At 36.9% G+C, this 15,738-nt stretch overlaps 1 protein-coding gene across 1 annotated transcript in view; it reads left to right on the forward strand.

The window, feature by feature from the left end:
- gpc1b (glypican 1b) overlaps positions 1-15,738 on the forward strand; it is a 66,574-nt gene that overhangs the window by 42,515 nt on the left and 8,321 nt on the right. The window contains exons 4-5 of the mRNA XM_079244052.1: positions 7,691-7,918; positions 8,515-8,678. Of these exons, the coding sequence (XP_079100178.1) occupies positions 7,691-7,918; positions 8,515-8,678 (392 nt within the window). The remainder of the gene's footprint in view (positions 1-7,690; positions 7,919-8,514; positions 8,679-15,738) is intronic.

Here is a 15,738-nt window from a genome sequence, read left to right on the forward strand (position 1 = left end):
ATGTATGAAGCACTTTGTGATTCCATCTCTGTGACAGATATAAACAAATGCATTATGTGTGTACGTATGTGTCAATAATAATAATAATAATAATAATAATAATAATAATAATAATAATAATAATAATAATAAATAGTACTTGCAAAACTGAAATTTATAATAGGACTTTCTAATTTATTCATCTAAGCAGAGCTCAAAAATCTCTTAGCTGGCCTGTTGAGACATGACATTTTCTCCATTGAATTTCTTGTTGACCAAAAGGGAGCAATTTGTAATCATGAAGTTTTCCCAAACATATAACAAAGTATTGATGTGCAATTAGTTAATAGTTAATAGTGAATGAATAAGCTGTTGTTTTATTTTTTATTTTTTCCTAGAAGAATATCAGACATAGGATATTGTGATAAAATAAAAAAAGAAATGCTCTTGCTAATTTTGAGTTAAAACAAAGACCATGTTGCTTTGAATGATCAGCACATGTTAATTTGTGTATAGGGAGTTGAAAATATCACAGCACAATGACATATTACATTACATCAATCTACATTAAACAACTGAAATGCTGGAGCTGCATTTTACAAAGGTAGTGCCACCAAATAACATGGTTCCCATTAGCTTAAAAAGGTGTGCTTTATTTACAATTATCTGTTTTAACTATTGTCTCATTCCATGAATTAGTCTATAATTTATTATATTTCATCTAATCAGCATGGAGTCTTTTGAACATAAATGTACACTTAATTTAATATAGGGGCTTGAAGTGAAGTAGCACTCTCCACTGCTCACAGGTCCATGTTTTTTGTCCAAACGCACAGTTATTGTCTCCAAAGTTATCCAAAATAGCAATGTTTTAAAAAAATGGTATTTAAAATATCATGTGTTATTCCATAGTTGTACTGTCCAGCAATGTTTAATCTAAAGCTACCAAGGTGCAAGTGGTTGTTTTTATTATGTGTCCAAGAAATCTCCTGCTTTGAATCACTAAATCTGTGCTAAATGGGATTTGACACAGGTGTCCCATTTGGTGCCTGTATTACAATATTTCAACAATTAAGCAACAAATTTGCTCCACTTCCACCTCCTGCTACTTGCTTTCTAATTTCCTGCTTTCAGGGTCACCTTTGATGATGTCATGAGCGACAAGGACATCTGCTCCTATCCTGGTACTTGATTGGCTCATTTTATCTGCATGCAAATGTCATGTCAGTGGGGACCTAGAGTACGCTCGGCTAATTATGCCAAACACACTATTCAATATAGGAGTAATCGCGCCTTGAGACATTAAAACAAAATAGTGACAAATCAAGACATGGAAAGAGGAAGATGAGTATCTTGCGAGAAATAAGCGTATTGGGCTAAATTGTGACAAAAAAATAAAACAGAATTGGAAAGAGAAAAGTAATATATTAGGAAGGTTATAAAACAGTATATGGTTTGAGAGGAAACAAGCAGGGGGAAAAAGGTTGATAAAGAGAACCAGATGTATAGAGGAAGAAACAGGCAAACATAAATGATGCAGAGAAGAAAGAGAAAGTCAAAAGAGAAATGAGACATGAGAGAAAGAGGAATAAAGGTTTCTACTGAGAGACTGCTGATAAACGGCATGCATTATGTGATGTGTTGGCTTGTTTAATCTAAGGGACCTTGTAATAGCATCTAAATTCTCACTAAGGTTCTTGCAGTGTTCCTGGGGCACAGTACGTGTATGTGATAAGTGTTGTTATTGATGGAGAGTCAGTCTGACTCGTAAACAGTCTAATGGCTCCCAGATCACCATTTGTGCATTTACTGTACTCAGGACAGCAGTGTTTGTTTGAGCCTGCTGTGTTTATTTTTTCAGTGTCCTTGCACAAGAAAAGGAAAAAAACAAAGAAAAAAGAATCGCTATTGTTTCTGGAGGGAGGATAGATTATTGCTACGACTGAAACATTTCTTTTATTTAGCTCTTTAAAAGTGCAATATTTTTATTTGTTTTGGCAACCATTATGGTTTTGACTGCATGGATGTTGAAAAGAACAAAATGCACATGAAAAACACACTTTTTTTAAATTATATGTCTACAATATGATGGAGACAAACCAGTCAAAGTAAAAAAAATATATTGTCCATAAGAAAGAGGTAAACTTCTTTGCTGCACGTCGTGGTGTACTAGACTCTCTACCGTGCATTAAAACCACATAAAACACGGCTCCTTGTTTAAACCTTACTTAATCAACTAATTTAGGCCCCTAAACCTCACCAAGTGTATGTCTACACCAAAGCATATATGTATTAATGCCCTTTTCAGTGTAACATACTTCTCTTTCATTGTCAGTTTCTGGTAAAGGAAAAGTTAGGATTCCTATATTTATGTCTTGGACAATCCATCATGATGCTTGGCATTCCCAGACAGGAAATAGTCGCTATTTTATTGCTGATCTAATCTAGAAGCATTACAGAAGTATAATTTTTAAACAAGTAGAAATGTTCAGTATAAACATGTCTTTGGTTTTATAGCTTACTAGTTTATTTTCTCAATGTCCCCTTCTTCTGTTTCTACTCCTCTTGGTATAAGCGATATCATTTGCTCTCTGTGCCTGTTCTCTGCCAAAGAACCATCCAGCTAATGCAATCATTCAGCACTCATCAAATGAAGAGATAGAATAAAGACTGTCAGATGTAAAATAGATGTACAATAGCTGCATTTGCAGCCAAATTTCCTTTCTTACGCCATTCATTCTGTCGCTGCTCTTCCTTTTCAGTTCAATCCTATCTTGCCAGTCCATGGTGCTCTGCCAAAGCCCAGCTGATGTGTCACTCTTCTTTGTTCGCTTGTTGTTCATAACCCTCAATATGAATATCCTTAAGCTTCCTTGTCAGCACTGGCATCTGCTTTTGTTTTTCTCCCTTTCCTTTTGTTGGTAGCATCAACAACCTTATAATTCTGAAATCAGACTATTCCCTTAACTTAGATTGTACATTTCACAAAGTATTTTTAGAGTTCCAACATGTTCCCAACTAAGCAAACATTTCCTGCACTTGAAGGGCAGAGTAAACTGACAATTAGAGGAAACAAATTCCAGAAAAGGTTTTACCAGAAACCAGAGAGACAAGAGCAGAGAAGTCATAAAATAACCCTTTTTTTTTTTTCTTGCCTATGATTGCAATCACAGAGTAACTAACCATTGGTGTAAATCTAATTAGATGTTATCAGTGTTGTCTGAGTAAATGTTAGCAAACCCTATATATAAATGTGTGACATGACCCCCTTAGTCTTCTAACACATGCATGTGTGAAAGTGATATAGATCTGTTTAAATCAGATTGTAAGAAACATCACTGATATATGTATGTTATACAGAACCTGGTGAATACTGCAATCTACAGGAATGAGCAAGCACATACACAGTCATGGAAAGAGCTCACGTGGACTAGCGCCTAATGCTCTGTATTGATTTGGGAAAGGCTGAGAGCCTATCCAAGACTAGAGGATACCTGAGAATAGTTTTATGATCAGGAATGATTTTGTATGCTCTTTAATGAGTGTGTACATGCATGTAATCAAGTTAAGAAGTAGTAGGGGAAAAATTAGAAATCAGAAATAGAGTTAAAATAAACTGCTGACATGTCAAAGTGTCCTGGATGTGAAGCTCAGAGTGATTCCAAAGGAAATCATTAACTCCCCTCTCATCACAGGAAGAAAGTCATTAAGGCATGCTGCACTTGATTTGTTTTGTATGTGTGTGTGTGTGTGTGTGTGTGTGTTATTGTGTCCGTGTGAAAGCTATAATGTAAAGGTGGTAGAGTCTTGCTTGATCACCTATTGTGATCTGCTGTCACATCACAGAAACGTTTTTGTTATTAATTATTCAAGTACTCAGTCTGTGGTTGGCTATATATATATATATGTATATATATATATATATATATATATATATATATATATATACGTGCAAAATTGTTAAAAGCATATCGTAAACCATATCAGTATACCTCAGTTTTCCTTAGTTATTCCTGTTTGGTATTAAATTTGGACAAAAGAAATATGTGAAAAGATTATATGGTTATGATTACGATCCTCCTTTCATTTGATGCATTGCCAATGCCGAATTAGTTTGTGTTTTCATCAGTATTATAAAAATATATAAATTAATTGAAAAAATCTATTTAAAAAAGTCCCTGTGTTGGACTGGGGACCTGTCCAGGGTGAACCCTACCTGTCGCCTGCTGGTTGCTCGGATAGGCTCCAGCTTCCACAACCCTGAATAGAATCAAGTGGTTTGGAAAATGAATGAATGATTATTAAGTGTGCTTAATCAGTTATAACTGACAAAATTAATTTCTTATTTTGAGGTCTATTTAAAAGTTCAACGTGTCCTGTTCTGAAAACTTGTTGAGGGAAAACCAGCTGGCAACAGAATAAGCAGACAATAAATGAAACTTGTAGTCTGTGTTTGTAACGGAATTGAAGTGCTTATAATAAGTTAGGAACAGGATTTCATAAGGTGAAAGTTTGGATTTTTTGGTGTCCACGTCTTAGACAAATTCGTCCGGTCCACTGACATTTCTCACCAGGTAAAGAAAGCACAGCAAATACTGTCCTTTCACAGGGATCTGTGTCGGGCCTTCCCCACTTAGCACCTGCTTATAAAATCTGACATGATCTACAATTAGTAGCCGACTGACCTACTACTTCATATTTTGGTTCGGCAGCTGCATAGTAGAAGACAGGAAAGACCTACAGCGGCTGGTGAGAGGTGCAGTACAGTAGGTGATTGGGATCACATTGTCCCTTTTCATAGACATCTAAATTGGCCTAAGGTTACTAAACCATGAGCACTCCCATGTGTCCTCCCCCCCCCCCCCCCTCCTGCTGTCTGGAACTCACTACAATGTACTCAAGAGCAAAAAAAACAGGCTTGGGAACAGCTTTTACCTGCAAGCTGTTTAGAAGAATTTGTCAACAATTGCTGGGTAGCAGCCGCCAACCGATAGTGATAGTACTGATAATGGACACACATCGCTGTTTACCAAGTCAAACTACGTTATGATCAGCATTCACAGCTCAGTTTTGAAATAGCATGCCTTTTTAAGATTGAATGCTTTGCAACAAGCCATAAAAATCTTAGACAAGAGCTCCACCTAGGAATGTACAATAAGGAAGAAGCATATAAATACTCTTGTTTATCCAACGCAGCAACTTGACTGCAAGAGTTTTGATGCTATATAAGAAATAAAACATAAGATTTTTTTTTTTAAGTGGTTTGCAAATTTCATAAACCAATATTTCCATTTTACTAAATAAATGAATAATTGAAAAGGTTTTAATTCATCAATGAAAAGTTTGGCTCATCTTGAGTTTTAAGTCAGAAGTTTGTTCTAAAAGTAGGCACAAGATCATGTTTACCACTGTGTAGCATTACCTTTTCTTTTAACAACACTGCAAATGCTTGGTAACTCAGGAAACAAGTTGCCAGACCTTTGAAGGAGAATGCTGTCAGGCACCTGATTGTTTCTGTGTGAAATCTGGCTCATGTAATTGATGCAGTGTGATTTAGCAAGAAATAAAAATACATAGATGCATAAAATGAAACTTTGCAATGTTGTAGTTTTTTTCAGAGCATTTTTTTAAATATGAACTATGCCGGGCTTCTGTTAGAAAAAACCAAAAAAAAAACAAAAAAAAAAACATAATCAGAAGGGTTCTTGGTGGTATAGAGTTGCAAACAGATGAAGAATGAGGAAGGTCATTTCACACAATAAACAGACATGCACACACACACATACACACACACACACACACGTGCACAGTGGTTTTTGTCTTACTAATGATAATCATTACTCACTCGAGCTGAAGGGCAGAGGAGAACTAGACTACATGATGCCATTTACCAAAATTTGCCCTCTAGTTGTGTTTTACCCCAATGCAGTTATAAAATCGACAAACTAAAAACCAACCCACAGTACCCCGCAGTCATAAATAATAATGGGGTTTAAAAGCAAATCTTCACCTGTTGCTACAACTTCCTGTTTGTTTGCTTCTAAGTATTGTGGATGAAATGAGACTAAATAATGCCCTTTTAAGATTCACTACAAGTGGAAATATAAGTTAAACACATCTGCAATAAACTGCAGAGAAAGAAAGCAGAGAAAATGATGTACTGAGTACTGTACTGTAGTTGTCTGCACAATTAAGCATGACTCACACTGCCTAACATTTGGTGTTAAAGGCATTTTCTCAAATCCGCCAGCTCTAATGAGATTGGTCCTTCTACCTTGGAGTGTGTGAAAATGTCACAAGAAAAGCAATAAACAGCAGCAGCTGCGCAGCATTTTGGCTACTGTTTATAGTTGAGATGGCAAACAGAACAGAGATAGAATATCTAGCAAGGCCAGTGCTTAGATTATGCTACACAGATGGGTCAGTGTGAGCTTAGCATAATAATGTGTTATGTAACTCTTATGTAACAAGTGCTGAGATTGTCTTTAGGCCCTTTGCATGGGGTTTTTATAGTTTTGCTTTTGTATCACACCAACCGACTTTCCCCTACGTGTGTAATCAGTGGCGCTATTAGAAGACAGTGTGTGTGTTTGTTCAAATATGCAAGATGTTGTGTGAGGTGAATGTAAGGGAATGAGCCAATCCAAGAAAGTATGTCCCCTGTGGGGGTAGCAAGCAACACTTTTTTTTTGCATTTCCTTTAGATTTTGGGTAGTGGCTGCCAAAGATAAGACACCCCCAAAGTAAAAGCAGCAGACTAGATTTTCTGTACTCATGCTACACACACACTCACACACACACATATTTATAGACACAAAAGCAATAAAAGACATAAACATGCACCCACACACTTAGAAGTGTATCATGCTTTAATTTACTTTGTAAGGGAAATTACCGCAAATGCATGACTGGATGGATGGTTCTGGCACACTTTTGTGCTTGATTTTCTGTTGTCACATAGAATAAGAAGCAGAACAAGAGCCTTGCAAACTTTCCCTCTCAGGGACAAATAAAGACTTATTCTATTCTATTCTATTCAGTCAAAGATATTGTGATTTTTTTGGTCATACTTTTTATTAAATTTTCCCTCCACTAACATGTAATTGGGGTTAGTACAACTTTAAAATACTTGCTAAAACTTAGGATGTATGGTAGGTCTATGTAGCAAGTATTTTTGCTGGCTTTTCTGCTAGATTGTCTTGTTTCTGTAAGGAGTAGTCCATGCTAAAGCCTCGTCAACTCTCTGATAACCCCAGGGTAAAGCTTTGCAAACCTCAGCTTCAAATCCACAGACGGTATGGCTGCTTTGCAGCATAGAGGAGTAAAAGAATAATATGTGAAGCAGAAGGCTGTGTATAGTGTAATAATCATGTGAAATTTAAAATAAATAAATGAGGACCTTTGGCTTTAGAAGAGAAGGAACAATCCTGTGTGAATGGCTTTCATTTTCTTTTGAAGATTCTTTTTTTTCAGTACCAAGTATAAGTTTGGCAGCTTGAAATGAAATAAAGGAAAAACACTTCAATATTCCCAGAGGGAAATTAAGATTTTGTATTTGTTTAAATACATTTTTAATGAAAATGAAAACATAACATATATTAAGAATTGATAATATGTTATAGAGCAATGGGATACCGTTATTTATAGAGTAAATATGGCTTAAATGTTCTTCCTGTTTGAAAATAATGTATATTTTCTATTTGTTTTTCAGATTACTTCCATGAGTTGCTGAACCGCTCCATGATAAGTCTGCAGGAAACTTTCACTTCCACTTGGGGTACTCTGTACTCTGACAATGCCAAGATCTTCTCTGACCTATACAAAGATTTGAGGGTCTACTACCAGGGCGCCAATGTCAACCTAGAAGAGATGTTCAGTGAATTCTGGGCCAAGCTGCTGGAGAAGGTCTTCTATCAGGCAAACAAGAAATACTCATTAGGTACATTTATGTACTGTTACAGCCTCAAGAGGATGTATGGTTGAATCATCTTTCTTCCAAGGTCTGTTTATCTCAGTAGCGACAGAGAGAACATATTTACCTGCTTTCAGGCAAAAGTTACATCTTACCACACACTTGTCCAGCTCCATTCTGACATTTCCTTTACTTAACCTGATTATTATTGGGGAGAGTATTTCACGACTTCCAAACGAAAACCCTGCAACTCTACGTGAATGCATTGTCATCATGATTCTACAGAAATTGTGACCATGCCTAAACACTTGTTTTGCTGAAGTTCTATAACAGTGCAAAGTAATAGAAAGGTGTAAAAACTTACGATCCTGCTGCAGGTCACACTATGGCAGCATGACAGCATTAGTCCAGCCCATAGTGCTGAAGGGCTACTTCTTCCATTATAAATTTAAAACTGACTGATGGAAAAAAATATTCTAACTCAGTATAGTGAATCATTTCAATAGTAAAAAAAAAAAAAAAGGGAATGAGGAATAAACAGGATAAATAATGTATTATTCATTTTATGTATTTGGATTTCTTCTAAGACAAAGTTTTTGAGAAATATATTCTGCCACTTTCAGATGAGGACTACCTGGAGTGTGTGTCAAAGCGAATGGAGACACTAGAACCTTTTGGAAACACACCCGCTATCTTGACAATAGAAGTCACTCGTAAATTTGTGGCAGCTCGCTCGTTTGTTCGGGGACTGCAGCTCAGCAAAGAAGTGGTGCAAAAAGTCTCTCAGGTAACAAGACGCCTCTCATCCCCACTTTCAGCAAGTTTCATCCATACAATATATACATACATATATATTCACACACATATACATGCAACACTATTATTTTACACATTTTACTATTTCATGTTGACATTTTCAGTGATGATATGTGCTGCAAGGGTATGCCTCCATATCTTCTTAGTAATTGCACACACAAGCACACAGGTCTGTTTTAACACTCCACACTCACAGTATAAAGCAGTGGCAGATCAATGTCGGCAGAAACAAGAGGCTCTATAAAGTATGGCCTACGGTACAGGCAGTCAGCCCCTGCAACAACAGTTAATGTCAACGCTGCACTGAAAAATATCTCCTAGGCCTGTGGGGAGGGTTAATATGTCCCAAGAGAAATGGCTTTGTCTGTACATAAGACAAGAGTAAGGTGAAGATCAGAGCAAGCCTGGAAAATCATTTCAGGGAGGTGGCCAGTATTGATGCCCCAATGAAAAATATACAGTATCCTTTCATACGGTGGGTTAGAAAAGTGTTGAGAGTCAGGGCCCCTTGAGAAATACTCACATACTTTTAGCAGCAGATGCTGCCTCAGATATGAATATTGCAATGAGTTTTTTGATGAAATATTACAAGGTCATTCTGTCTGTAGGTGTGAAATGACAAATAGCAGGAGAACAAACTACAAAACTACACATTTGGATACTTGTCAAAGAAAAAATTTGGATAATCTGTTTTTTTTTCTCTTACTGCGATATATGTCATCTGGTTGCCACTGTAGGAGGTACATACTGAGAGCAAGTTTGTATTGGTGAAAATTCATTATTACTTGTTTTTCCCAAGAGAGTAAATGCAATGTTCTTCCCTTACACTTATGTGCCTGTGAATGGCTCAGTAACATGCATGTAGCAACGCCTTTATAGCACAACCCTGCAGTTAGTTACTAACAAGAAACAGCATCACAATAACAGCTATACTGAAACCCGACATAAAAATAAGGGCGCCATGCAAGACATGTAAAAGCTTGACTCATATTGCTGCTTCACATTGGGGATCAGTTTGATCAGAGTGTTCCTCATGATCCCTAACATGTTTTTACTCAACATCTTTTGGACAAAAATCAATGCTCAAACTTCAGAAATGCACACACCTATTTATTACATAATTCTTTCAGCATTGCTCAGTTTTGACAGCTATTTCCTCACCATTTAGTTGTACTGAAGGACACTGACTGATGTGTGCACTACATATGGCTCACTGAGGAATAGGAATAAATAAGTAATAAATAATTAGCACAACGTTGGCAGAATTACAGATTGCAACGTGGTGCTGCTGCCAGGTCACTGGCATAGCCACGTTTGGAATATGGATATGGATTTTAATCTAAATCCTTGGAAAGGCAACTGGAAGAGTGGCTGCTAGGGGCACGCTTATCGAATTTCTGTCTAAGAGAATGTCAAAGAACTTCTTCTCACAACCATGGTTGTCTGGTGAGACATCTCTCTAATGTTACTCAGAAAACTAGGGTTATGTAAAAAACCTAAAGTTGTCTTTTATATTATTTAACATAATGTCTCACTATGGGATGTGGTAGCTCCTGTATAATAGATGCGGTCGGTCCCTGGCAAACCTATCTACCAGCCTACGGGGAAAAAATACTCTGTTCCGTTCAGGACAGCAAAACCTTGGGTGCCACACATGAGGTGGAGACATCCAGAAATGGACAAAAGTAATTAGAGGATTAGCCCAGGAGACAAACAACTGATCTCTCCTCTTGAAGCCCTAGTCTTATTCATGCAAGGGCACACTGCAAAGACTTTGCATGTTGTATATGACTGCTGTTTCCCTGGTGAGGCACCAAAGGCAACAAGGTGTTGAGTCCATAGTGACCACCTTCCTGGACATAGACACCCCCTGGGTTAGAAAGGACAGGACTCGCCAGCGACACTGAGTGACCAGCATCTTTTGTGTACCAATACATACAGGATGTGGGCCACATGAGGCCACCTAAAGCTGTAAATTCCTCGTGTGGAGGATGGACTAAAAGAATAGCAGATGCCATGGATCCAAATAATCCAAGACACAATCTGAATTGAACACACCCTGAAAGTTTAACTTTTTCTGCTAAGAGGTGTGGTGTGAAAATCAGAGTCCAGGTGTAGTCCCAGAAAGTTTATGCCCTGCGCTGGGCATTTTTTTTTATTTCCATGTTCATCCCAAAATCGGACAGGTGCTGTACGAGAATACACACGTACACCCCAGCCTCCTGCTCCAACTATACCAGTTTTTATAGTAAGTCACTGAGCAAAATATGATGAAAAAGAACAGTTGCAACTGTGTTGTTTAAAAGCAATAGAAATGTGATATAAAAGGGAAAGCGAGAGTCAGAAATGGGAAAACAGATATAAAAAAAAAATCCAACATTCACTCTTTCCTCACTGCTTCATTCTCCTTGTTTGCATTCAAATTGAATGACATTATTTATTTTTCTGTTCACCATAGCTGCACCTTGTGGTGCCTTTTGTCACTTTTTAAGTCTAATATCAATCTGAAGTTTTTCCCCTCCTTTCCATTGTAATGCTAACTTTGACTTACTGGGCCCTAATGAGACAGCCTCTCCTATTTATAGCAATGTGTTGCCACATTAAAGGGGCCACTGTCTGAAGATGTTTTCTGCATGCTGCTCAGGGAGGTGTTGCACTGCTTGGGAGTAAACCAGCAGAAATAAAAAGAAAATTCTGTCGTGTTATGTGTGTCCCAGATGTCTTCCACAGAAGCTGATATTATGAGGAAAGATGACATGAATCCTTGCTGTGTTAGTTTGATTAGGCATGTAAAAATGCGGGTGCCTAGTGAAAGGCATTAAAAGAGCATCCTGTAAGGAAGCTGCAGAGATAAAGCAAAGCGGAGTAGAAATATAAGGTAAAAATGAATAATTTGAGGGATCTTTTTTTTCTGACAGAGAAAGGAGATCTGAGCCGGAGCCTGCGGTCTCTTTTTCCAGTGAAACATTCATTTCTTCCTTGCTTTGCTGTAGGCTACACCACTTGGTGTGTCCTTAACTTTTTCTGGACTGTTTTATTCCCACAGGTAGGGGAGTGCAGGAAGTAGGCCACATACTGCATGGCTCATTCTGGAGGCAAGGAGTCTAGATCATTTCGCTACATAACACAAGGGGGGAGAGGTAGTTCATATATCCTTACTAACTACGGAGGAAAGACAAGTAGAACTACAGAGAGAGAGAGAGAGAGTCACTGGTAATACAGAAGGTACAGACAGAAATTGGTTTGTACTGTGAAGGTGAAGCATCGACAAGCAAATGAATGAACATCAAAGGCACGTGTCAAAAAATCACACAAGCAAACAGCAAAGGAATAATCTTAATATCTTCAGAATAAAGAGCATTCAAAATCAGGTCAGCATGTGTGTATGTGTGTGTTGAAAGGACTTGCTTGTGCTCGTAGGAGCTGAAACACTTACTGAATTCTTAAGCCACTGCCTTTTTAAATTAAAGTCTCACCTTGAAAAGCATTTATAAATGTAGTCCCCAAGAGCCACAACTATGAAGCCAAAATGAACAAGTTTTGGCTGTATGAAAAAGAGAATACTTAAAAAATTCTTGGAATACACTAAGTTTTTTTGGCTACATCACCTTGCGAGCGTGAGGTTTGAGCAGAAAACATTCTTTCTAATCGATCAAAGCTGTTATTAGAGGGTACATAAGAGTTTTTAATGTTCCAGTGACTATATTTAAAAAATCCTGGTTGCAACTAAGCAGTAGATGAAGCAAAGGAATGCTTCATACAGTTTAGGCAGAATATTACAAAGCAACTTTCATTGTGTTGAATATATTTAGTGCCTTTTTTGTTATGGAATAAGACGATCAGTTGCCTAGGTAACAAACAAAATAAGAAGTATGTATTAAATTTTGATTGCTATCTTCTTTTCATTTGCCTTTGTATAAGATTCCAGACATCACTTGATGCTTTAAATGCTATTTTTATCAACATCAACAAAGTCATCCACAGTAAAACACACCAAGCCTGATAATGTTTTTCACAGTTTTGAAAGAAGTGCTCCCAATGCGTTCCAAAATGTTACATGTTTTTCCATTGCCTGTGACATAATCAGAAACAAAACAACTTCTGTCAATTCTCTACATTAATATTTCTTTTTTTTTTTTTTTTTCTTGTTTTTGTGGTTTTTCTGTTTAGGTTATTTGTTGTTGTTGATGGTGTTCACTTTTGCTTAAGGTAAAAGAAATTATCAAAAATCGTCCCAGTGTCTCTCTCATTTAAAATCCTTCCTCTCACCCATTCTTGCACACTCCCTTCTCTGACTCTTTTCCTCATCCAAAAAACGCAATCATCTGACTCATCCCTGCTAATGACTGGTAGGATATGGATGGAAGGAGGGAAGAAAATAACTGGAGGAATGAGGATCTGACTCATGTCTCATATGACTTGAGATTAAGCCTGGGAATGTGGTTATATTGCTTTTCTGTGTCACTTGCTTCCTTGATGCTGCCCTTGTTACTTAACTGAGACAGATTGCCAATACCTTTTGTAGGGAAGAATTTACTGATTTAGCCCCAAAATATTTCAGTCTTTCTTTTTTATGTTAGATTTATAAACTTAAATATTTAATTGTGTTCAAATAGCATAAAAGTAAAGTACTTTTTGGATCCTGTCTTAAGCTGTAAGTATGCTTGCAAGAAAATTGGGTAATTGTCAATGACAGAATCAAGAAATAAAGTTTTACATTGCCAATATAACGTATAAACCACATCAATATATTATTAGTGTCAAATGTGTAGCAATAAGAAATGTACATCAAAGATAAATGTTTGAACCCTGGAAAAAAAAAAGCATTTACTGAATAAAAAGCTTTGTTCTTATAATCATAAGAAAATGAGCAATGCCCTCTGCTCTGAGATGCTAGTGGCATTACAGCTGACTGATATCAGCTCAAATGAAACACACCAACTGTTAAACTGAGATTGTTTCAACTACAAACATGTAAGATTACATACATACTGCAGAATCCGAATTTCAATAAATTGCTGTATTTTGACAAACCCATTTTTCAGTGTTGCATTCAAGATAAAAAAAAATATTAAAGTTTTGCATCAAAGTTTATTTTAGCGGTTCTCCTTTTTTGTGGAACACAGTGTTTGTGTTGATCTTTTCAGTTAATAGTTGGAAATTTTTCTTTGCAGCCCTGTGACTCTTTATTGTGCAAATAACCACATGAGATCACTTCATTAGACATAGTGCCTCTGCATGCTAGTACATGCCGGTTCTCCACACCAGTCGTCAAAGATCAGGCTACTTCATTTAGGTTGGTCTTCAGCATAAACTTTGAAATAACTCTTTGTACTCACCACTAACTACTGTATAACTGTTGTTATTAAAAAAAAATGTTATGTCACTATTTACTCTGGTTGAAAGTTTTAATTTCTATTTCAAAGATTGCATGTAAAAGAGTTAAGAAAAATACACTTGAAGTTACAAACTATATATAGCTTCAATATATAGCAATATACTGTAATGTAGCCCTTATTTTTCTTCGTATTTGTATCAAGTTTAAATTCTAGTATTATGACAATCCTTGTTCTCATTATTCACCTGCAGTCCATGTTCGGTTTACTCTAGCAGAAAAGACACATTTCCATCATGACTGTGGTGCAGTAAGTTAGCTCATAGTACTATATATAATTAATCCACTATTAAGAATGGGGTCACTTTTGCTCATCTTTATTGCCCTCTGCTGTTGACCGTTGACTTTACATAGTCCTAACAATCCTGAACATATCAATGATGAAAAATTGGCACAGTCTAGTTCCACAAATCTGTAAAACATTGTTTTGGACTTTTTAACAGATTTTAAGCATCTACTGTTTAAAACATATAATGTGTGTCATAACATGTAAACCTCTGAATTTGCTTATCTTAGATATTTTAGTGTTTGTGTTGTGTTTTTATGCACTCGACTAATGCAACTTCTCTTTATCACCATTAGCTTATAAATGTGCAGAATGATGGGAATAAACTGGATCAGTGAGTTCTGTTTTCACCACATTACATACAGCCAAACAAATGACTAGTCAGCTAACTGCAAAACTAAATTACTTCTTCAGGTAAAGCCTTGCACTCGGTTTTACCTGTAGGTTGTTTCTGATTACAACAAGAACATATAGACAGTCAATGTTTAAAAAAATTGCCTCAGTCAACTCTTTATGTGTCCTTCTTGGACAATGGGATAATGGACATATAAACAGAATTTAGATAACAGATATAACAGAAACCAGAGCCCATCCTTCATGACTGATTACGAGTGATTTAATCAGCTTGGTCTGGACAGATTCCTCAGCTGCTTCCCAAAACAGCTCACAAACACTTTACCCACAATGACAATCCTAAAGGGGAAGATTGTTAAATTGATTATGTAGCTGTAGTCTTGTTTTTTAGTTTGTAAAAAAGTATTTCATTTTAAAGTATTTTTAAGAAATGAGACAATTCTAATGCAATTCCACTGTGTTTCACTCCATCTAAGCACAGACTCATGCTAGTTAGATGGAGTGTGTTTACGTGGGCTACCTTATGTTCAGATAAAACAATCCATTTTAGCTTTAGAGTTTTTCAAAACAGACGGCAGCTGTCCGATTCTTTTACATTTTCAAAGTAACTTCGGTTCGTTGTTTCCCCATTAGGTCCTCATCATTGTCCTATTTTCACTGTATATTTGTACAAATTAGGTTTTAACTGTGACTTTGCTGATGGGGAAGTATTTTCCAGGAAAAGCATCTTGCTGGCCCAGATGTCGGCTTAGAAGAGCTTTGTATGCCTAGCTGGGTTCGTTCCATCTCTCTCCTTCCTTCTTTCCCTAACAGACACACACCCTACTTCCTGAGATTTTGTATGCATAGCTGTAGTCTCCTGTGAACAGAGCTTACTGGTATTAACCCAGTTTCACTTTTCACGTACAAAGGCCTTTTTCCTCTTGGGAACAGCCTTGTGGGACAGGGAGAGAAATGGAAGAGACAGGAAGGACAGAGTAAGGGACCGGGAATACT

This window comes from Telmatherina bonti (assembly GCF_933228915.1).
Source record: "Telmatherina bonti genome assembly, chromosome: 7".
Taxonomy (NCBI): Eukaryota; Metazoa; Chordata; class Actinopteri; order Atheriniformes; family Telmatherinidae; genus Telmatherina; species Telmatherina bonti.